Source organism: Moschus berezovskii, chromosome 12, assembly GCF_049115385.1.
Source record: "Moschus berezovskii isolate FMDL1 chromosome 12, NW_MosBer_1.0, whole genome shotgun sequence".
NCBI lineage: Eukaryota > Metazoa > Chordata > Mammalia > Artiodactyla > Moschidae > Moschus > Moschus berezovskii.
The window spans coordinates 97184857-97207633 of record NC_142471.1 but is presented as its reverse complement, the minus strand read 5'-3'; the positions used below and the strand labels follow the sequence as shown (position 1 = coordinate 97207633).

Here is a 22777-nt window from a genome sequence, read left to right as displayed (position 1 = left end):
CCTAACCCTTCAGTAAATGCTCAGCCCTCCCCGCCCGAGTCTGTGCAGAGTCCCCGACGGCCGGGTCTTCTGAGACTCTGCTCTCCTGCACGTCTTTGCCCTGTTCCTGTCACTTTAAGTAACAGCACTTCGTGACAGATGCGCTTCTCACTGAAATTCTTCTAAAAAAACCTTCTCAGCTGTTGCCACGTTTTTCTTGCACATTAACTGCTGTATCATGTTGCTGAATTCCACGAAAAGTCTTGTTTTCCAGTTTAACTGGATTGATTCTCACACATACGAGTTTGAAGAGAGAGGACATATTTTAACAGATTGTTACTAACAGTGCAGATGAGCAGTAATGTCGCTTCTCGCGTTAAAGTTAAATCTTCTGTGGAGGAGACACCCTCCAGGGATGAAAACCCGGGGAGGCCAGAGGGTCAGCCCCGGGTAGCCCTGCGCCCGGGACCAGACTCACCCCTTGCTCCACCCACACGGCGGGCACCCACAGACTGTCGGCAGGAGCTGACCTGAGCCATCTTGAAACGGTTAATCTTCGTTTGCTGTTAAACGCCTTCAGAAGAACACCCTCAGAGAACCTCTGTGGTGTCCCCTTCAGGACGTGGGGTGTGCCCCTCGGGTCGCTCACCTCCGGGGGGGTCCTGAGCTCAGCCCGCCCTCCCCAGGAAAGGAGAGGTGGCGAGGCCCCCCCAGCCCTGCCTCCAGAGCCAGCTGGCGGCTGGTAGCGACGCCCACGGGAAACAGCACCTTGCTCTTTAAAAAGCCCCTAACCTGCTCCACTCACGGCAGCGCCCCCCCCAGTCCCTGCCTCGACCACTGGCTGCACGAGGCTGGGGGGAGACAGGGGCTTCCCGTGCCCTCCAGCCTCGCATTGGGCAGCCCCACCACCCCGCAGAGGCCCCGAGGCCCCCAGGGTAAGCTTCTGGCCTCTGACCCCCGCCCCGCCCAGGGGGGCTGCCTCCAAAGGGAGACCTGGGGGCGACCCTCAGTGCCCTGGTCAGGGTGTCCGGGTCAGGGTCCCAGATCAGGGGGCCGGCAGCGAGCTGGGACCCCCGCAGGGACCTGGGACCACCTCCCGCCAACACACGACCTCATGCCACTTTTATTAACTTTTTAAGGAAAACCGAGCCGAGGCAAAGCTTCCGCTTGGTCTGCTGAAGGGAGGAGGCAGACACACCTTAATGTCACACCGACATGCGCTGTCCTGATGGTCTGTCACCCTGTTCATTAAGAAGCCCAGGAGCAGGGTCCCCGAGAAAAGCCCTGAACTCAGGCAAACCCGCTGCCCTCGGGTGTCGCCCCGCCGCCGGGTCAGTTTGCGCGTCACACACGAGCACAGCGACGGACACGGCTCAGACGCAGGGACATGGGCAGGGCACCCGGATCCTACATGCCCTCCAGCCAGTGTTTCTGCTCAGTCTTGTTTGTAAAGAACCTGCCCTGTTCCCTGCAGTGGGAAAGGCCAGGCTGCCATGCTTCCTGGGACCCCCGCGCTCCGGAAGAGGCCTGGTGGCACTGGGGGGCCACAGCCCGCTCCTGCTCCCGGGGGCGGGAGGCGGCCACGGCCGGGGTCAGAGGAACGTGCAGGTTGGCCCGGGTGTGGGCTCCGGTCCCCATGGGGGCTTCCCCGGAGGCCCCAGGTGCGGAGCAGATGACGGAAGGGCTGGTGAAGCAGGAGCCTGGCCGACGGCCCTCGCCACCCGGGGACAGACGGGCCTGGGGGTCGCCACCGGGGGACAGACGGGCCCGGGACCAAGAAGTGGATTAAACGGCAGACACAGAACCGGGCAGGCGGATGGCCAGCCCATTTGGGGGTAATTTCCTTTTATACAAAATAACAGATTTCAGATTTACTATCGGACTGAATCAACTTTGAGAAGCTCGGGGGTCTGCAGGGAGAGAGGCTGCGTCGGGCAGCCTTCCTGGAACCCAGCCCCGCGGCTTCTCTCCTGACAGCCGTGGTGACTGGTGACAGATTTCATCAGCTTGTCTCGTCGTGTAATTCCATCATTAAAACCCTAAACTTTATCATATTTCCGTGCCCCGCTCTTTCTGCCATAATGGCCTGCGCCCATCAATAATCGCAGCGTGGGCACGAGATGGAGCGGCTGTCTGCCGAGGCAATCGCCGGGGAGCGAGCGAGGCCTGCGCTTTTAATCTCAATATAGCACCGTTCGGACCAGCAAGAAAAAGAGTTGTTTTAAAATTAATTACCTTGTCAGTAGCTATTATGATTAAAAAGTGTGCCCACATCAATACCGTGTGCCTAATTCAGAAGCAGAGTCACAAGAAAGGCCATAAAAATCAATGGCTTAGGCCTTGAAGATGGAGGCTTTCTCTGCTGACGGGTGAGCTCACTGCGTGATACTCAGGCCGCGGGCAGGGTGCTGGGTGGGGCAGGGGGGTGCTGGGCCCACCAGCTCAGCTGGACGCTGGGGCCTCTTTTGTTAGTTTTAGCTGCTGAACATGGTAGAAACCAACCTTGGGCTCGTCTCAGATTTGGGGGAGGCCACATGCTCGGATAGAACAACCTGAACAGCAAAACACCACAGTGGGAGCTTCTGACAACCAGGCTTCCCTCTGAGCCGCCTTCAACAGACTGACCTTCCTGGAAGCCACTCTCGGGACTGCACGCTGACTCTGCCCTGTGTGGGTGTGCCGGCCCCCGGCGTGGGCTGGGGGGCCGCAGCCCTGGAGATGGTCTCTGGCGTGGGCTGGGGGGAGCCTCAGCCCTGGGGGATGGTCCCCGGCATGGGCTGGGGGGCCGCAGCCTTGGGGGACGGTCCCCAGCGTGGGCTGGGGGGTCCTCAGCCCCGGGGATGGTCTCTGGCATGGGCTGGGGGGGCTGCAGCCCCAGGGATTGTCCCTGGTGTGCCAGCTGCTGGCACACAGAGCCTGGGGTGGGGGCAGGGAAGGGGGGCACGGTGACTGGGGAAGGACCCTCCCGTTGGCAGAGCAGAGCCGGGCGGGCGAGCTCCCCCCACACGCCCACCCCTGGGTGTCTGCCAGGTCCCTGCAGTTCACAGGCCCGAGGGGCCCCAGGGACCTGCCCGCCACACCAGCTCCCCCAGGCAGTGTCTCCCGGGCCAGGCGCCCCGGGAAGCCATGAGGGGTGCACACCTTGCGCAGCGGGCAGCCAGGCCGAGCCATCGCTGCAGCCCCGGGGCCGCGCTTAGGGTCCCGGCACTGGAGATACCCAAGCCCCTGGTCCTCGTGTGGGGCGGACCCGGAGAGGCCACGGCCCAGAGTAGCAGGACAAAGAGTGCTGGGCCAGCCGCTGAGCTCCCGGGAGGCTGCACCCCATTCTGACACGCCCCCTCTAGACTCAGTCAGCTGGTGGCCAGCACGAGGCCTGAGGCCCTGCCAGGTGCTGGGCTGTCACCCCAGTTTGTATGTTGAGGCCCCAGTCCCCTCAAGATGGTACTGGAGAAAATTAAGGTCAAATGGGGTCATGAAGGTGGGCCCAGATTCAACAGGACAGCTATCCATGAGAGAAGAGGCCCGTGGCTGCTTCTGTCCTGAGGATGTGGCAAGAAGGTGGCCAGCGCCGTCCAACCAGGACGCGGGCCTCCTCAGAGCCGGCCACCCTGACTGAGCCCACAGCCGCAGGGATGCACACAGCGCTCCAGCTCCTGGCCTGAGCTCCACCTGTGCACAGACCGGCTCAGCCACGGGGCTGCCTCGGGGGCTGCAGGCCCTTCTCAGTCAGATCCCTGCGGGGTGTCCGCATCTCTGGGGCGGGCTGCTCCAGGCCTCCTGTGGGCCTCCCGGGCGTACTGCCCACTCGCATTCTCTGTCACTCACCCTTTGAACAGCACGGTGACATCACACGCGCCTTTCTGCTCGGACGCCACCACGGGCAAGGAGCAGGGACACTCCCCTGCCTCCATGGGCCGCTGGGCTCCACATGCGCAGCCCAGGAAAGAAGCACTGGGGGTTCAGGAAGGGGACCTTTCAGACCTTCAACACCCACGAACGTGGGCAGCAAGTCTGCACCTCATCGGCCCTTGGGAAATGCAGACTGCCGTGCGGCCCAGCCTGGCTGAGCACGCGGGCTGGCAGGGCCCCAGTCCAGCAGAGAAAGAGGGCTCGAGCATCCTAAATGGCGGCAAAGTAAGCAAGGCTGGCGGGTGGATGAGCACGGAGGGCGCCGCCCGAGGAGCACTGAGCTGCAGGCGGACCTGCCGGAGCCCGGACATGCACAGAGAGAGGGTTGTGCACCGTTCATGTGGCGGTCCAGGACGTTACCAAGGATGCACGTGGAAGCCCGCACCCCACAAACACAGACGATGCAAATACACCACGGGGACGCACAACGCTGCACAGTGTGAATGCTCACGGCCGCACCAGAACATGCAGGGGGTCCCTGGATGGGGTGGAACGACCCTGCACCAGGACGGGAGGGCAGCGCAGGACGAGAGTTCAGAGCGCGAGCACAAGCCCTGGCGGCACCCTCAACTCCGTCTGAGCAGAAGGACACGGAAATGGCGGCACAGGCGTGCTGAGCAGGGGCCCTGACTTCGCCTCCGCTGGCACTGTGCTCGGCTCTTGTGACGCACGGGCTCACAGCCCCACGCTGTCAGGACAGCAGCTCGTTCCTGGATGGCCGGGGACCTCGCACGCCATCCTGCCCGACACCAGGAACGTGCAGGGAACCTGCCCTCCAGCCAAGGAGGAGCTGGGGCGGTGAGGAGGCTGCCTGTCAGGCCTGGGACGCCCTCATCTGCGCTGGGCTCTGACACGGGGACAGCGGCCGCCCGGGGGGCCCACCGTGCATGGCGTCCCAGTGACCCGCATCCTTAGCAAGGGCCTGCCTCTGCCTGGAGACCAGAGGCTTTCTTTTCTGCTGGCTGGCTGGTGGGGTGAGCTCTGGGAACGGCCCGGAGAGAAGCCCCAGGACGCGGGCCTTTGAGCAGCTGACAGCTGACGGATGGCCGCCCGCAGGGCAACAAAGGCGGCTGTGTGGCTGCGCGTCACACCGCCGCTCCCTGGGAACTAATTGCTCGAAGTCGCCCTGGGCAGCTTTGTTTTTCTGGCAATCATTTTCTCTGAATGCCCCAAAATGAGCATGAAACAACTCTTTTGACCGGACATAAAAGTTAAATGTCCCAATGTTGACCAAATTAACTTCAGCACTGGGACAATGGACTGTATCTGTGAGAAGACGCTTGGGACAAAGGCACGCTTTCTGCCCGGATTTCACAGTTGTGATGTAAGGTTGTTCCTGCGGACCTGGCCAGGCCGCGCTGCAAAGGGAGACACAGGAGCCCTGTCACTTGTGGGAAAAACCTCATTTCATGGCCGAGAGCTCAGAGAGGCCAGGAAGGGCTGTGTGGGTGGGTCTGCCGCTGGATTGGCGCCCTGAGCACTCCACAGCACGGTGCAGCTGTGCGCCTGACGGGGACCCCCACGGGTACAAAGGCGCACGCAGCCCCCAGAGACCCGGGCGGGTCCGAGCCACCCCCCAGCGGATGGGACCCCAGCCCCACATGGTGCAGCTGTGCGCTTGACAGGGACCCCTACGGGTATAAGGCGCATGCAGCCCCCAGAGACCCGGGCGGGTCCGAGCCACCCCCCAGCGGATGGGACCCCAGCCCCACGCAGAGGCCCCAACACCGCCATGCCTGCATCTCAGAGCCTGGTACGCTTCCCTAACTGGAGGTTTGTCTCCTCCTAACCTTTCAGAACAAGAGATTTCAAGCAAGAAATTACTGGGCAAAACATCAGTTAGTATTTGCCATAAAACCCACCCTCTAGTAACACTGGAAACCCTATTTTCTGGTCTCTGGTCTCTGGGTGACTCCTCCCCACAGAGCCCCTCGCAGAGAGGAGAGCAGACGCGTCTGCAAGTTCACACACTTCGGACCAGTCTTCGTCTTGGGCGTTTTCTTCATAAGTTAGCTTTTCACTTAGAAACCATCTTAGAGTCCAGGAAAGTTGCAAGGATGGCACGAGGTGCCTCTCGGTCTCAACCCAGGTCCCCCAGCCCAGCCTGCGGGGGGCAGGATGTGGGTCCCGGGCCGCCCTCCCCGGGCCTGACACCGCGCCCGGGTAGAAACACGGGCCTCTGAGGCCCTCCGGGGAGGTTAAGCCAGGACCCCCGCGCTGCCTCTCTGCGTCCATGTCGGCCGCAGACAATGTTCCCAGAGGTTCCCAACGCCCTGAATGGGGCCCCCTTGGTGGCAGCGTCCATTCAGGGGCCAGCGTGGCATTGTGCTCCCGTCGGCAGAGCAGAATGCAGTCTGCTGGTGGCTGCCAAAAGGTTAGCAGTCCCGATGAAAGGGCGTCCGTCACTCACCGCCACAGAGCAGCCCTTTGTGCGGGCGCCGGGCGCACCGGGAGGTCTGGACGCGGCTGGCTGGGCGCCCCACGGACGCCATCCATGGGAACGCAGAGGCCGCTTCCCGGGGGCTGCGGAGCAGCAGCAGTTCAGGCCCTGAGGCCACTCGCCTCTGCCGACTGACTGCAGCCTCCAAGAGCATCCCATTCCCCAGCCAGCTCGGCCCTGCCCTGAAGGCAGCCTGGGAGGCCTGTCCAGCCGCTCCAGAGTCTGCCGTGGCCGCACGCGCCCGTCCCCCTTCCCCTGGACCAAGCAGCCTGTTCCAGCTGGGCTGCAGGCCGATGCCCCTGTGGGGTGACAGGCCAGACCCTCGGCACCAACTCAGCCGTGCTAACACCCAGCTACCCCGGCCCTGAGCGGCGAAGGCTCGGGTCCAGCCTGCTGTCCCTGCTTCCGGTGACCGACAACCAGCTCAGCCCACAGCTGGACACCCAGCCCCAAGGAGTGCCCGCTGTGGATGTGGCAAGGGCAGGCAGATCCCCGTGCGGGGTCTCAGACCGGGTGACGGATGGACCTCGGGGACCCTGAAAGTGAGCTGGTGACCACTGCCTCATCCCAGGGCACAGGCCCCTGGCCTACCGCTCCATCCAGGACGCGTCCCAGCAGAGCACGACTTGGGGTCCGGGCTGGCCAGCAGGGCCCTGGGGAAATCGGAGATGCTTCCCCAAGGCCAGGCAGACCGGGCCCCCTGAGAGCGGGGGCTGTGTGGGGGAGGTTAACAGGCCGGGCCCAAATGGCCAATTAACCGGGGAGACCACCTCTCCCGCCCAGACGACAGCGTGTCAGTGCCGACGCGGTGGAGGTCACGGGAGATCACTGCGGACAGAGGAGGACCAGAGGGCCCAGGTGGGGGCCCTGCGCACCGGCTCTGACGGGGCCGAGAGCCAGGGCAGGAGGTGGAGCCCCCCGGCCTGAAGACCACCGACGTGGCCTCGCCTCAGGTCAGGGGCCCAAAGCTCTGACCGGGAAGCAGGGGCAGAGCGGGGAGGGAGGTGGCACTCGGCAGGCAGGGGTCAGGGGTCAGCGTGCAGGGGACAGGGGTTGGGGCTTGTGCTTTATCCTTGGGTTGACATGTGTCAGTTTCGTATTTTTGGTAAACAGGGCAAAGCAAGCTAGGACAGGGTGAAAAGCCAGCCTCGATCCTCTGCTGGGCGGGCAGGCGGGGCCCTCAGCACCCACCTCGATCCTCTGCAGAGGCGGGGCCTCAGCACCCACCTGTCGAGCACGTAGCCCAGGGCCTTGTGTCGGATCCCCGAGTACACGGAGGGGCTGGTCTCCCAGGCAACCAGGTTGGACGCATCGTGGAAAAGGTGGATGTTCACCAAGTCGAAGGCACTGCAGGACAGACACAGGAAGCTCAGGCTGCGGCTGCAGCTGCTGGGTCCCCTGGGCGGCCCCTGCCACCACACCCAGCTCCCCGAGCAGGTGCGGCCAGGCTGCGGCTGCAGCTGCTGGGTCCCCTGGGCGGCCCCTGCCACCACACCCAGCTCCCCGGGCAGGTGCGGCCAGGCTGCGGCTGCAGCTGCTGGGTCCCCTGGGCGGCCCCTGCCACCACACCCAGCTCCCCGGGCAGGTGCGGCCAGGCTGCGGCTGCAGCTGCTGGGTCCCCTGGGCGGCCCCTGCCACCACATCCAGCTCCCCGGGCAGGTGCGGCCAGGCTGCGGCTGCAGCTGCTGGGTCCCCTGGGCGGCCCCCTGCTACCACACCCAGCTCCCCGGGCAGGTGTGGCCAGGCTGCGGCTGCAGCTGCTGGGTCCCCTGGGCGGCCCCCTGCTACCACACCCAGCTCCCCGGGCAGGTGCGGCCAGGCTGCGGCTGCAGCTGCTGGGCCCCCTGGGCGGCCCCCTGCTACCACACCCAGCTCCCCGGGCAGGTGCGGCCAGGCTGCGGCTGCAGCTGCTGGGTCCCCTGTGCGGCCAGGCTGCCCGGGGCAAGTCCTCCTCTGAGGTGTGGTCGGAGGGGACACACTGGACTCACGCGTGCGAGTCCTCACGCAGGAAGGACCCACACACAAAGGTCACCACCAGTGGCAAAGGGACCCACAGAGGATGCTGGGACCTCTCCTCAGGACAGAGGAGCAGGGGAGGGCGGGGGGAGCTGGGCGCTCGCCCAGGCCTCAGCTCCCCACGCAGCTGGCCGTGCAGCCTGAAGCCCCCGTGTGGGTCAGGGCTCTGTGGGGTCCCCGTGCTGGGGGCACTGGGAGTTCAGTTCACTCTGCAGAAGCAGCCCCAAGCTCACAGCCCCTGGAAAGCCTTGGGGAAGTACGCGGCCCATGCCTCCTGTGGGCTTGCAGGGGCGTGGGGAGGCTGGGAGACCCGTCACCCACAGGAGCCCTGGGGCGTCACTGGGGCCTGTCTGGTTCACAGCAGAGCAGGTGGGAGGGCTCCATGCCCCCTGCGGAGTTGGGGCCACCAGGCCCTAAGACCCAGCCTGACAGCATGAACCCCCTGCCCGAGCACATGGAGAAAGCTTTAGCTCTGCTCTGGCCGCAAGGTGACCATTGAACCCCTCCCTGGTCCGTGGGCAGCAGCCGGGGGCCAGGTCAGGAGGCTGTGACAGTCTCGGCTCCTCCCGCCCCAGAGCTCTGGGACCCCCACCCAGGGGACGCCCGAACCGCATGCGGCCCCAGCGAGGGGGTTTTGTGGACGTGGAGGGCAGTCCCAAGAACGGGCCACAGCGGTCACCCAGTGGAGCACTCGCAGTGCAGAGCCAGGTGGGCGAGCACACGCTGGGGTCGGAGCGTGGGCTCCTCGAGGTGCCCCGTTCCAGCAGAGGGGCGGGCGCGCCCGATTTCCCGAGGGTCCCCCCACCCGCGCTTAGAGTGCTGCTGGCGGTGGCCAAGGGGGCCACCAGTGAGGGCCGGGATGCAGCCGGGGCCCCTTGGCCACGCTCGGGGTCCCTGGCATCGCAGGGCCCACCAGCCCTGTTCTGCCTGGGGGGGCGCCACGGCTGGCAGCAGGGGCTGTGGGGGACGTACCAGTCCGCGAGGCACCACCGCGTCCGCAGAAAGCCTTTCCTCGACCACTTGCACTGAAAGGCAAACAGGCCGTGGTCAGCAGCGGTGACGACACTGTGCAGGGACCGTGGGCCACAGCAGCGGCGTCAGCTCTGACCCACACGGCCACGCAGGGTCCTTCCTGACCCCCAGGCCACAGCCTCACGCCGGCACGGCCTCCTGGGACGTCTGCCCTCCCAGGGAAGCCAGGGCTGGTGCCCAGGAGGGGTGTGGGGAGAGCCCATGGGGACAGATCGGGGTGGGGGCTCGTGTGGTCCCGACACTGCGTCCAGGGCGGTCAGGGACTCCGGCCTGGCCATGGGCTCGCTGAGCGTGGATGCCCAGCCCAAGGGCCTCCCTTCACCAGCCCTGTCCCCGCCCACCCCCCTAATAGCCAGACTTGACAAGGGGCTCCTCCCACGCCCACTCCAGCTGCCCCTGCCCTCTGCACAGCCTGGGCTGGCCGAGTCACAGCAGCCTGGAGTCTGCACGAGCCCTTGTCAGGACGCCGTCTCACTGGCCTTCTCTCTGACCACAGCTGGTTAGAACCAACTCACCGGTCAGCGCGGCTGCTGCGGGACCCGGGAGACCCTGAGGCTGAGAATGGCACCCAGGGTCACACGGGAGTGGTCACCCGTGGGGGCCGGGGGGCCAGGGCACGTCCTCGGGGGGCCCCTAGTCCTCTCCTAGCATCAGAGCGGGAGGCCGAGGTGGGTCTCCAGGTGCACCAGAGGTTGGTACCTCCCCTGCCCTCCGGCGGCCTCTCCGGAGAACCAGTGACTGACCCTCCGCCTGGGACCACCGCCCCTGCAGAGAATGGGAGGTGGTCACTGCCACCCTGCTGCCCTCAGGCACGCTGGGAAACCAGAAGCCGCAGTGCAGAGTGGCCCTGCCTCAGAGACCCGGCTTCTGGGCTCAGGGCGAGCCTTCGGAAGTGGAGCCAGGGTCCGGGCCCCTGGAGTGGCCTGCGGTCCGCACGCACGTGGAGGTGGCCGGGGCATCCGCGCACGAGCTTCTAGACTCAGATGCTTATTACACACGGAGGCTGGGCGCACGGGCGGGACTGGGGTCTCCCCTGCCTGCACTGTCCCGTCCACCCTGCTGGGCGCCCTGGCCATTGCCGCCTTCTCCAGCCCCCGAGGCGTCCGGGGGTGGCTGGCTGTTCGCCGGTGCCCACCCTGGCTCTCGGAGAGGCCCTCGCCCCTGGAGAGGAGACCACGGCGGTCAGGGGTGGGGGCACGTCATTCAGCTGACAATATCAGGTCCCCGCTCAGATGCTCTATTAATAGGATTCCTTTACCAGCAGATGGATTGGAAGCAGAGGCGGCTTCATCTACTAAAAGACGGCATAAATCTTGGTGAGAAAAGGGAGGCTGCAGGAGGTTATCAGCACACAGCCCCCGTGAAAGGCCCGCCTCGGAGCATTAGCGGAATTAATTCATCTTTCATAAGAGCTCGGAGCGGGCTCCGTGATCTATGGCAACAACCAATTTCTCACTACGAGCTTGAGGGAAAAAAAATGCCTCAGCCCCAATCGACTACACAAATCTGCTTTTTAAAAATGGTCTCGCATTATCTGAAGTGCTGCTCCCAGAGGTAGTGTTTGAAGCGCGTGTCGAGCCAAAAGAACGCGTAAATCAGTGGGAGAGTTCTGTTAGTTTTAGATGTGGAGGGCTGTAATTATTTGGAGTGGCATTATGCCTCCATCGTGGTAATTACATTTAGATTATCCTTAAGCGGTGGTAATAAAAGAAAGAGAAATCAGTCTTACACTGATTCCCTCCCCCAAAGTGTGTGAGAACAGAGTGGCGGGGCTGGCCTACCCGCACAGCAGGAGCGCCTGCCGGGGGCTGGCTGACCCCACGGGAGGGGGCCTCCACTAGACACGTGGCCCTGGGGTTTCTCACACCTGAGAAATCCCAGACTATCGACAGAACAGTAGAAGCACATGTGTTTTCCTCAATAAGATTTTCCTCCCACGAATTCATCAAGAAGAAAGGAAAACGAACAAGTCCTGGAAACTCAGACGTCAGGCCCAGCAGACCACACACATGGGCGATTCTGTGGGGTGGAACGGGGGCCCCGGGCTGGGGTCACCTCGTCCCAGCGACACAGAGCCGCGGTGCAGATATCTGGGTCCCCACAGAGGCACCCAGCCTCCTTCCTCCAGAGACGCTCTGCCCTCTGCCTGTGGCGGGCAGGGGGGCCCCGCGGAGCCTGCAGCCCTGCCAGCCCCTCCCTCAGAGGGTGTGTGTGTGCGGGACCACGGCTTAACCCCTGACGCGCCCACCCATCCACCCGCCCGCCTTAGCCCCCGTCACGCCCCCGGGGCCTGGTGGTAGAGAGACAGGGGGACCCCAGGCACACTGGGGCCTGGAAAGGGTGCCCCATAGAGCAGAACCCGAGGGTAAGGGGTGCAGGCACCCTCGGAAGAGGCCACAGTCCCGGGAGGGGTGCAGGCCAGGGGGCGGGCTGGGCTCGCAGGGGCTCTGGGTCAGGTGCCGGGCCTCCCTGCAGGGAGTGGTCTTGTCTGTGGGGCTCCTCGGCCCACCTAGGAGGACACGGTGACCGTCACGGATGACCTTCTCTGAGGACTGCCACAGTCCCCGGCTGTAAGCCTCCGGCGACCTGGCTCCAAGGCCACAGGGCAGTGAGAGGGCCCCAACCTCCGAGTCAGCTGCGAGCGACGGGGGCGAGGGGCTCTGGGGGTTCAGCTGAGTCTCCGGGGTGACGGGGACGTACCACGCACGTCCGCTTCGGGCCGGGTCACCAAGTGCATCCCGGCCCTGGTGGGTGTGGAGTGGGATGACATCCTGGACACCGGGCAGCCCCCATGGGGCAGCGGCTGGGGCAGTGGCGCCGCGAGGGAACCGGCGGGCTGGGCACCAGCAGAGGCTGCCTGCCGGCCTGGGTGCCCACCAGTCAGGGGCCACACTCGCCTCAGCCCGTCACGATTCAGGGCTCGAGGGCTGATTAAAGGAGAAAGTTGCAAACAAAGAAACCGAGCTGCTTGGGTGGGGAAAAGGCTCCCCACCCGGCCCTCGAGTCCTCGCCCCATGAGGCCCTGGGCCCAGCACTGCCTGCGGGCCGTCCAGCCCCTGCCCTGACCAGGCGAGGTGCCCTGCCTTCCCTGCTGGGTGCACGGACCCCGGACATTGCCAGGGGTGTCAGGGTCCCCCCTGCAGAGAAGCGGCTGAAATACCAGAGCCTCCTACTTGGCCAGTTCAGGGCTGTCCCTTAACTGCCCCCCGGACCCCTGCAAGCTGGCCCTCCTGCTGTCAGAGGCCAGGACCTTCCCTGTGGTCCTGCAGACCCCTTCCAGCCTCCCTTGTGCTGGCATCATTTCCACTGCGGTCCCCGGTCACTCTCAGGCCAGGGCCAATGCTGGCTGTGGGGGAGCCAGGGGGAGTCTGGATGGGGGTGATGCCAGGAGATGACCCGACCTCTCCAGCTGACTTCTCAGCCCCTGCCCTGTTCCCGGGAAGCTCAACCACCCTCCTGCTGAATGCAGCTCTGGCCAGCAGCCCGGGGGGTCTGCGGGGTCCACCAGCTGGGTTTCAGGGGGAGTCGGGGTCAGGGGAGGGGGTGCCAAGGAAGGAAGCTTCTGGAGCTCCCCTGCCATGCACTCTCCAACCCGCAGGGCAGAAGGGACAGTCCCTGGGGCAGGGACTGCGGCGGGTGGGGCAGCGGGCTGGGAGGCAGTCCCTGACATCAAGTCCTTGGTGGGGACAATGGATGGGGAAGCTGTGCCTGGCGGACGAGGGGCTCATCCTTCATGGAAGCGGCCACAATTCCTTCACTGCAGGAGCGGGTCATAAAGCAAGTTAATAAAGCCATGGCCTTGCTGAAATCAAGTGCCGGGTGCGGTGCAGGGCAGGGGGGTGCGGGGGTGATGCTCTTCCAGAGTCGGGGGAGGGGGAGGGGCGGTGCCCAGCTCTCCACACCCGCCCAAGCTTCACCGGGTCATGTCCCATCTGTGTCCACAGGCCCCCAGGGAAGGTGATCGTCTGGGTCAACCTGTGGATTTCACCGTGAGGAGGCTCCAGAGACGCTGGTTATTACAACATTCTCTAAAAGTACTGGGATCCAAAATTGTGTGCGCAGTGTAATGGCAGCATAAAAACAACAAAACTGTACAAAGGTGGCTGAAACCCACAGGAACCGCACCCAGGCTTTCTGTGTCCGAGCAGCGGTGAGGAACAACCCACGGCTCCCTGTGCTTCCGGAGCTCTACGGAGCAGGCACCCGGGGTGGGGGGAACCACACCCCAGGGCTCTCCCTGTGGAAGCGTGGGGGCTGGTCAGCACCCTGGGGACGGGGAGAGCCCCCACACCCCAGCGCTCCGTCCGGGGTGTCACTGGCAGACCCACACGCACAGCGAGGTTTGCTGGGAGCCCCGAGGGGCAGTCCTCCTGCACGCTTGGGGGAGCGTCTTCTGATGCCTGGAGGACTCACCTGCTGGTGCCAACCACAGGTCCTCCAGCCCCCGCCCGAGGCCGCCCCGCCAAACCCACCCGGGTCAGGACCTCCAGCAGAGCAGGACGCCGGGGCATGGCAGCGTGGGGATGGGGTGGGGGGGTCCTGTCGCGAAGTGTGACGCGTTCACGGCTGGCCAGGGCGGGCTGCCCTGGTGGTGACCCACCTCGGGGAAGTAGTCCTGTGGGAACTTCTCCTTCTCCAGCATGGGCGTGCTCTCCAGCGTGTCTGAGTAGATCTCCTTGCCAGTCACCTTCTTGTACTTCTTGGCTGGAAGAAGGCCCAGAGTGACTGCAGTTCTGCACCCCACCCCCGGCTCAGGGCCACGGGGTCCCGCGTCCCACCCGGGCAGCCCTGTGCGGGCCGACGGCCGTGACCCCGGATAAATTCCCATCCCTGCAGCTGGACCCTGACCCTGGACTTCATCACCCTCGGAGTAGCTGGCCTAAGGTTTACAGGAGCTAATTGGCTCCTCTGAGAAAAATGGTTGCATTTAAAAGGGCTGTGGCGCTACTGTCCACTCACGCTCAAGGCAAATTTATTTAATAACATTGATTTCCTCCTGTGAGACTGGGAGCGGGGCGCAGGCAAGGCGGCAGGGAGCTCTGGGCCCGCTCCCCTCTACCCCGTATCTGGCTGACCCCACACACAGGGCGTCTGCTCCTACACACCCGGGCCAGGATCACTCCCTTCACAGACCACTGTCCCTGCGTCCACCGTGGGGCTAAACGCACACTCTCACTGGGTTGGTGGGGCAGAAGGCTGTGTGCCCCCCCACACGCCAGCAGGGAGCCTGGCAGCAAGAGAGCCTGCTGAGACCACCCCGGGGAGCCCCCACCGGCTGCAGGGGCATCACGATTTCCCTGCTCCGGGGGGGACGGGGGGAGGGCCCTGGGGTGCTCGGATGAAGGACGAGCCGTCCTGCCAGAGGGCCCCTGGGGTCGGGGTCCGGCCCCGTGTCCTGCGAGCAGCCCCAGCTGTGCTTTGTGGAGCAGTGCCCGCCCCGCGAGCCCAGGGAGCAGAGACAGGACGTGACAAGAGCCCCCCTCCCAGGGCAGGGCTGCGCAGGGCCCGCCACGCCTCTGACCTTGTCCCCAAACCAGCGAGCTGGGCCCCTGCAGACGGGCGCCTCTGCACCTCAACTGACCCCCCAGCTCCCCACACCGCCACCTCCCAAGGCCCACGAGCTGGCACCTGGGGGAGGCTAAACGGACAAGAGCCCAGAGAGGCCCGAGCCGCCAGGACGGAGGAGTTTGCTCCAGAATGGGAGCACGGCAGCCAGTGAGCAGGACGGGTGGGGTCAGAGTGGGGGAGGTCGGGGAGCCCGCGGAGCAGGGTGGGGCTGAGCCGGCTGGGGGGCCAGGGGCGGCCTGGGCCTCCACGCCACCTGCGGAGGGCACAGGCCACGTGGAGGTCCAGCCCCGAGGCTCGCAGGAAGGCGGGCGGGGCTGGGGCCGTGGCAGGAGGCAGTTCTGCTGAGATGAAACCGGGGTCCCTCGAGGAAAGAGACTGGGGAGGGGTGGGTAGGAGAAGGCCTTGTCTTTCTTAAACAAGTAAGACTTTATTGTTAGAGCAGCTTGCCATTCCGTTCCGTTCCGTCACTCAGTCGTGTCCGACTCTTTGTGACCCCGTGGACTGTAGCCTACCAGGCTTCTCCGTCCATGGGATTCTCCAGGCAAGAATACTGGAGTGGGTTACCGTTTCCTTCTCCAGGGGATCTTCCCGACCCAGGGATCAAACCAGGGTCTCCTGCATTGGAGGCAGACGCTTTAACCTCTGAGCCACCAGGGAAGCCCCTTGGGGATTACAAAAATTCAGCTGAAAGTGGAGCGTCCCATCCTCCTGGTGGCTCAGATAGGGAAGAATCCGCCTGCACTGCAGGAGACCCAGGATCAGTCCTTGGGTCAGGAAGATCCCCCAGAGAAGGGCATGGCCACCCACTCCAGTCTTCTTGCCCGGAGAATCCCAAGGACAGAGGAGCCTGGTGGGCTACAGTTCCCGGGGTCACAAAGAGTCAGACACGGCTGAGTGACTAACTCACTTTCATACCTTCCCAACAGCCTGCGTTGGTGGGCTCGCCCGCGCTGGGGGTCCCGACAAACGCAGACATCACAAATGCACGTATCCACCGCTGCAGCCTCTCAGAGCACTTCCGTGGCCCTGAAACCATGCCCCATCCAACCCGGGTCAGCCAGCCTCACTTCTGCTGCCTCCACTGTGGGTGGCCTTCCCCAGCGGGCCACGATCCCTCAGGAACACATGTTTGAGCTCCGTGAGTGTCTGTGTCTTGACAGTCATTTCGTTTTGCTGCTGGAAGATATTCCGAGTCTGGACGGCCCCCAGTCTGTGCCTTCCTCCGTCTATGAAGGACACACTCTGCTCACTTCCAGTTTTTGCTAATTATGAGAAGACATGCCATAAACACTTCTGTACAAGTTTATGCGTTGTCATTAAGCTCTCCACTTGGGCAAATGCCAAGAAATATAAGAGTGTGCACAGCTTTGCAAGAAACTGTCGAGCTGTAAACCACAGAGGCCGGACCGTTTTGCTTCCCCACCAGCAAAGAGGGAGACTTCCTGCTGCCGCACATCCCGCCAGCATGCCGGCAGATTTCAGGCATTCTCACAGGGTGTGGGGTTCAACCCGCATCTCCCTGACAGCGTATGAGGTTGGATAGCTTTTCATCATATCTGTGGATCTTCTTGGGTGAGATTCTGTTCAAATCTTTTGCTGCTCAGTCACTCAGTCTCGTCCGACTCTTCGCGACCCCATGGACTGCAGCACACCAGGCTTCCCTGTCCATCACCTACTCCCGGAGCCTGCTCAAACTCACGTCCATCGATTTGGTGATGCCGTCCAACCATCTCATCCTCTGTCGTCCCCTTCTCCTCCTGCCTTTAACCTTTCCCAGCATCAGGGTCTTTTCCAATGAGTCAGTTCTTCATATCAAGTGAACAAACTATTGGAGCTTCAGCTTCACCATCAGTCCTTCCAATGAATATTCAGGCTTGATTTTCTTCAGGACTGACTGGTTTGATCTCCTTGCAGTCCAGGGGACTCTCAAGAGTCTTCTCCAACACCACAGTTGAAAAGCACCATTTCTTCGATGCTCAGCCTTCTTAATAGTCAACTCTCACATCCATATATGACTACTGAAAAAACCATAGTTTTGACTATACAGACCTTTGTTGGCAAAGTAATGTCTCAGCTTTTTTTTAATAATGCTGTCTGCTGCTGCTGCTAAGTCACTTCAGTTGTGTCCGACTCTGTGTGACCCCATAGACGGAAGCCCACCAGGCTCCCCCGTCCCTGGGATTCTCCAGGCAAGAACACTGGAGTGGGCTGCCATTTCCTTCTCCAATGTGTGAAAGTGAAAAGTGAAAGTGAAGTCACTCAGTCGTGTCCGACCCTTAGCGACCCCACGAACTGCAGCCTACCAGGCTGCTCCATCCATGGGATTTTCTAGGCAAGAGTACTGGAGTGGCTTGCCATTGCCTTCTCCAATAATGCTGTCTCGATAGCATATTAAAAAGCAGAGACATTACTTTGCCAACAAAGGTCCGTCTAGTCAAGGCTATGGTCTTTCCAGTGGTCATGTATGGATGTGAGAGTTGGACTGTGAAGAAAGCTGAGCGCCGAAGAATTGATGCTTTTGAACTGTGGTGCTGGAGAAGCCTCTTGAGAGTCCCTTGGACTGCAAGGAGATCCAACCAGTTCATTCTAAAGGAGATCAGTCCTGGGTGTTCATTGGAAGGACTGATGCTGAAGCTGAAGCTCCAATACTTTGGCCACCTCACGCGAAGGGTTGACTCACTGGAAAAGACTCTGATGCTGGGAGCGACTGGGGGTAGGAGGAGACGGGGACGACAGAGAATGAGATGGCTGGATGGCATCACCGACTCGATGGACACGAGTTTGAGTGAACTCCGGGAGTTGGTGATGGACAGGGAAGCCTGGTGTGCTGCGATTCATGGGGTTGTAAAGAGTTGGACATGACTGAGCGACTGAACTGAACTGAACTGAACTGAGGTTGGTCATAGCTTTTCTTCCAAGGAGCAAGCATCTTTTAATTTCGTGGCTGCAGTCACCATCTGCAGTGATTTGGTAGTCCAAGAAAATAATGCCTGTTACTATTCCCATTGTTTCCCCATCTGTTTGCCATAAAATGGTGGGGCCAGATGCCATGATCTTCATTCTTTGAATGCTGAATTTGAAGCCAACTTTTTCATTCTCCTCTTTCACTTTCATCAAAAGGTTCTTTAGTTCCTCTTCACTTTCTGCCATAAGGGTGGTGTCATCTGCGTATCTGAGGTTATTGATATTTCTCCTGGCAGTCTTGATTCCAGCTTGTGCTTCATCCAGCCCAGCACTTCTCATGATGTACTCTGCATAGAAGTTAAATAAGCAGAGTGACAATATACAGCCTTGATGTACTCCTTTCCCGATTTGGAACCAGTCTGTTGTTTGATGTTTGATTCTAACTGTTGCTTCTTGACGTGCACACGGGCTTCTCAGGAGGAAGGTGAGATGGTCTGGTATTCCTATCTCGTTAAGAATTTTCCAGAGTTCGTTGTGATCCACACAGTCAAAGGCTTTGGCATATTCAGTGAGGCAAAAGTAGATGTTTTTTTGGAATTCTCTTGCTTTTTCTATGATCCAACGAATGTTGGCAATTTGATCTCTGGTTCCTCTGCCTTTTCTAAATCCAGCTTGAACGTCTGGAAGTTCCTGGTTCACATACTGTTGAAGCCTGGCTTGGAGAATTTTGAGCATGACTTTGCTAGTGTGTGAGATGAGTGCAATTGTGTGGTAGTTTGAATATTCTTTGGCTCACTTTTAAACTGTGTTGTTTTCTTATTACTGAGTTTTAAAGGGTTCTTTTTTATTTGGATCACAGTCCTTCTGTGCCTTTTCTAATATTTTCTCGCAGCCTGTGGCTGGTTTTCTCTTAACAGGGAGAGCACATGTTTTTCACTCCAATAAAGTCCAGCTGACCATGATTCCTTTCACGGATCATGCTCTTAGATCTAAAGAGGCGTCACTAAACCCCAGGTCACCTACGTTTGCTCCTGCATTATTGTCCAGGAGCGTTAAGAGTTTTACGCTTCACAGTTGGGTCTCTGATTCATTTTGAGTTAATATTTGTGAAGGTACAAGGTCTGGGACTAGATTCATTTTCCTTGCATGTGGGCAGATTCCAGCACCGCTTGTTGAGAAGACTGTCTTTGCGCTATTTTATCACTCCTGTTCCTTTGTCAAACATCAGTTGACTTTGTACGTAAGGATCCATTTCTGCCCCCACTATTTCGTTTGATCTATTTGTCTGTTCTTCCATCAGCATCATGCTGTTCTGATTGCTGTAACTTTACAGAAAGTCTTGAAGTTGAGTAGTGTCCAATCTTGTTTTCCTCCTTCAATACTGGGTTGGCTATTCTGGGTCTTTTGCCTCCTCTCCGTATAAACTTTAGGATAAATTGGTCAGTTCCCACAAAACAACTTTCTGGGACTTAGAACAAGCTTGTGTTGAATCTATGGATCACGCTGGGAAGAACGTGACAATGCTGGACCTTCCTATAAATGAACACAGACTGTCCACTTAGTCGGGTCTTCTCTGATTCCTTTAAGCAGATTTCATAGTTTTTCTCATGGAGATACTGCACGTATTTCTTTAAAATAATCTATTTACTGATGGCCGTGCTGGGTGTCCATTGCGGCATGGGCTTTTCCCCAGTTGCAGTGAGTGGGGGCTGCTCTGGTTGAGGGGCACAGGCCTCTTGTGGCTGTGGAGCGTGGGCTCTAGGGTGTGTGGGTTCCAGCAGCTGCAGCACAGGGGCTCAGCAGTTGCACCTCCCGGGCTGTGGAGCGTGGGCTTGGCAGGTGTGGCGTTTAGGCTTTGCTGCTCCGTGACGTGTGGGACCTCAGGCCGGGGGTTGAGCTTGTGTCTCCTGCATTGTTAGGAGGACTCTTCACCACTGAGCCACTAGGAAACCCCAATATTGCACATATTTTGTTGGATTTATCCCCAAGTACTTCTTTTTGGTATGTGTGCTAATGTAAACGATATTATGTTCTTAATTTCGAATTTTACCTGTTAAATGCTATCAGTGAAAGCCCTTAACTTGTGCTTATTAACCTCATATCCTGCAACCCTGCTTACTGGTGCTAGCTTCTGCTGCTACCGCTGTTGATGTTACTTCCTTAGGATTTTCTATATAAACAAGTCACACCTTCCTATCAATTAGACTTTACGTCCTTTTCTTGTCATATTACACCAGCCAAGCTTTCTAGTGTGATGTGGAAGAGAAGCGGCGAGAGTGGACACCCCAGCCCAGCTACTGGCCTTCGGGGAAAGGCATCTAGATCTAGTTTTTCACTATTAAGTGTGATTAAGTGCGGAAGCTCCGCAGCTGTTCTTTATCAAGTTGAGGACGGTCTCCTCCATCCCTAGCTTCCTAACTTTTTATTATAAACGGGCATTGGATTTTATCAATTGTTTTCTCCATCTATTGATATAATCATGTGATTTTCTTTTTTAGCCTATTGATGTGATGGATTACATTGATTGATTTTTGAATGCTGAATCAGGCTTGCATACCTAGGATAAATCTGAATTGGTCACACTGTGTAATTTTTCTTATATGTTGTTGGTTTTGAGTTGCTAATACTATCAATGTCAAGAATTTTGCTTTGTATGTTCATGAGACATACTGGCCTGTAGTTTTCCTTTTTAGTAATATCTTTATCTAGTTTTGGTTTCAGGGTAATGCTAGCCACGTAGAATGAATTAGAAAGTTTTCCCTCTGCTTTTACTTTCTGGGAGAGATTCTAAAGAACTGGTACAATTTCTTCCTTGAATGTTTAGTAGAATTCACCAGTGACATCATTTGGGCCTGATGCTTTCTTGTTTAGAAGGTTATTAAGTACTGACTGAATTTCCTTTAACAGATAATTCATATTATCTACTCCTCCTTGAATGAGTTTTGATAGACTGTATCTTTCAAGGAAGTGGGCCATCTGAGTCTCAAATCTGCAGGTGCAGACTTGTTCACAGTATTCCTGCGTTATCCGTTTAACACCCGTTGGGTCAGCAGTGATGGCCCCTCTTGTTTCTGACACGGACCCGTGCCTTCCTTTGCCAGCCTGGCTAAAGGTCTGCGTGCTGTCCACCCTCAGTCCCACTGCTCTGTGCTCCGAGTGGCGCTGCTTCTCCTCTTGTACTTACTTTGGGTTTAACGTGCTCCTCTTGCGTGCCCAGGTGTGACAGGCAGCTGAGGGGAGGCTGGGACTGTCTATCTCCCTCCCCGTTGGTTGGGCCTTGATCAGACCCCAGCGGGCTGGACTCTAGTCAAGGGTTTTCCTTGAGGTCAGGCCTCTGGGAGGAACAGAATGCTCTGGGCGTTTCAGAACTGCTACTGTCCCCTCCCCTGCCAGAGGCAAGCAGGGATTTCCCTTGATCTTCATCCTGAGAACCTGGTGGGGATCCTGGAGGCCAACCCACGAAGGGGGGCCCTAAGAATGACCACGCGTGGCCTCCCAGCTGTGACCTGACTGCACAGTGGTCTCTGCTCAGTGGCTCTGATTCTCTGGCCTGCCTGGCCAACTCCCCAGCTCGAGGGGCAGGAGTCTGTCCTGTGACCTTGCTCCTCTGAGGGGTCTACGGAGAGTCACCTATTTTCAGCTGGTCTGGACTGTCTCTTCTGCAAGGCCGAAGTGACTACTTCCTCACTCGTCACGTGTCGGACCAGAAACCGAAACCCCTTTCATCTGTCTCATCTCAACTTTCTAAGTAGGAAAGTATCTGTTAAAATCCAGCCTGTTTGTTCTTTAAAGTGTGTTCAAACTGCACAGGTCTGGATTGTTTTTGCTGAAGCTCAATTTCAGGAAGAAATGCAAAGCTTGAAGAGCAGGGAGTGGGGGCCGGTGGCCACGCCTGCCCGAGACTCCGGCTGCACCTGCCGCTGTGGGTTGGCAGGAACACCGGCTGCACGGCGCCAGGCTTGTCTGCTCAGGACAGGACCACCGCCCGTGTTATCACAGTTCTTGTCGCTGATAATGTGGAGGTCTTGCTGGAGTCGAGCATACATCTAAGGTACAGCCGTAAACAGACTGGGCTGGCCAGGCGCTTCATGATGACTTTGCTGTCGTAATACAGCATTTCTGCAAAGGCTTTTACTTGAAAAGAGAAGCTCAACAGAGACGGCGCCTGCAGGGCCAGAGGCAAAGCCCGTCTGTGGCAGCTGCGCCGGGAGCTGCTGTGTTTGCATCCTCCCACCACCCCACTCGCGGCCGCAGACTCCACACAATGTCCAGAGTCTGCCTCCCACCAGGCTGCTAGGCCGCTCTCAGTCCCTTGGCGGGGCAGAGAATCCGCAGGCAATGGCCTGGTGAACACCTGCTGCTGGGACCCTGTTCTCAGGCTGATGGAATCACTGCTTCTCAGCCTGTGGGTGCGCCCTGTCTCCGGAGTGAGCAGAGAGGACTCCTCTGAACAGACTGCGAGGCAGGCGGCTCCCACAGTCCTCATACCTGGGAAGCATCGCAGAGGCCTGTGATCCGGCTCCACGGCCCTGGTGCAGCTCAAGAGCTCTCGATACTCAATGTGCGGAGTCGAGCCCACCCAAATGGTCAACGCACACGCATCCTGCGGGCGGCCAGGGTGGCAGGCCCTCAGACCCGGGCAGATGCATGGCCTCAGCGCGTGAGCACTTGGGGCCCTTGGGAGAGGCACGGGGTTTGCCCGGTGAGCACGGCCTCAGCACGTGAGTGCTCGGGGCCCTCGGGAAAGGCACGGGGTTTGCCCAGTGAGCACAGGCGGTGTTGTCCGCTCCGCCACAGACACGCTCTCGCCTGCTCTTTCCTGAAACACGCTGTCCGGCTGTGTTTTCCATTTGTTTCCCACTTTCTCACATTGGACAGGCACACAGATACGAACCATCCCCTTCTCCTCTTAACTCTACCACAGGAAAA

General features: G+C 59.9%; 1 protein-coding gene across 1 annotated transcript in view; it reads right to left on the bottom strand.

Moving 5' to 3' along the window:
• INPP5A (inositol polyphosphate-5-phosphatase A) overlaps nt 1–22777 on the bottom strand; it is a 154296-nt gene that overhangs the window by 26589 nt on the left and 104930 nt on the right. Inside the window, exons 6-8 of the mRNA XM_055424373.2 lie at nt 13977–14080; nt 9317–9369; nt 7556–7675 (exon numbers count right to left, since the gene is read on the bottom strand). Coding sequence (XP_055280348.1) covers nt 7556–7675; nt 9317–9369; nt 13977–14080 — 277 coding nt within the window. The remainder of the gene's footprint in view (nt 1–7555; nt 7676–9316; nt 9370–13976; nt 14081–22777) is intronic.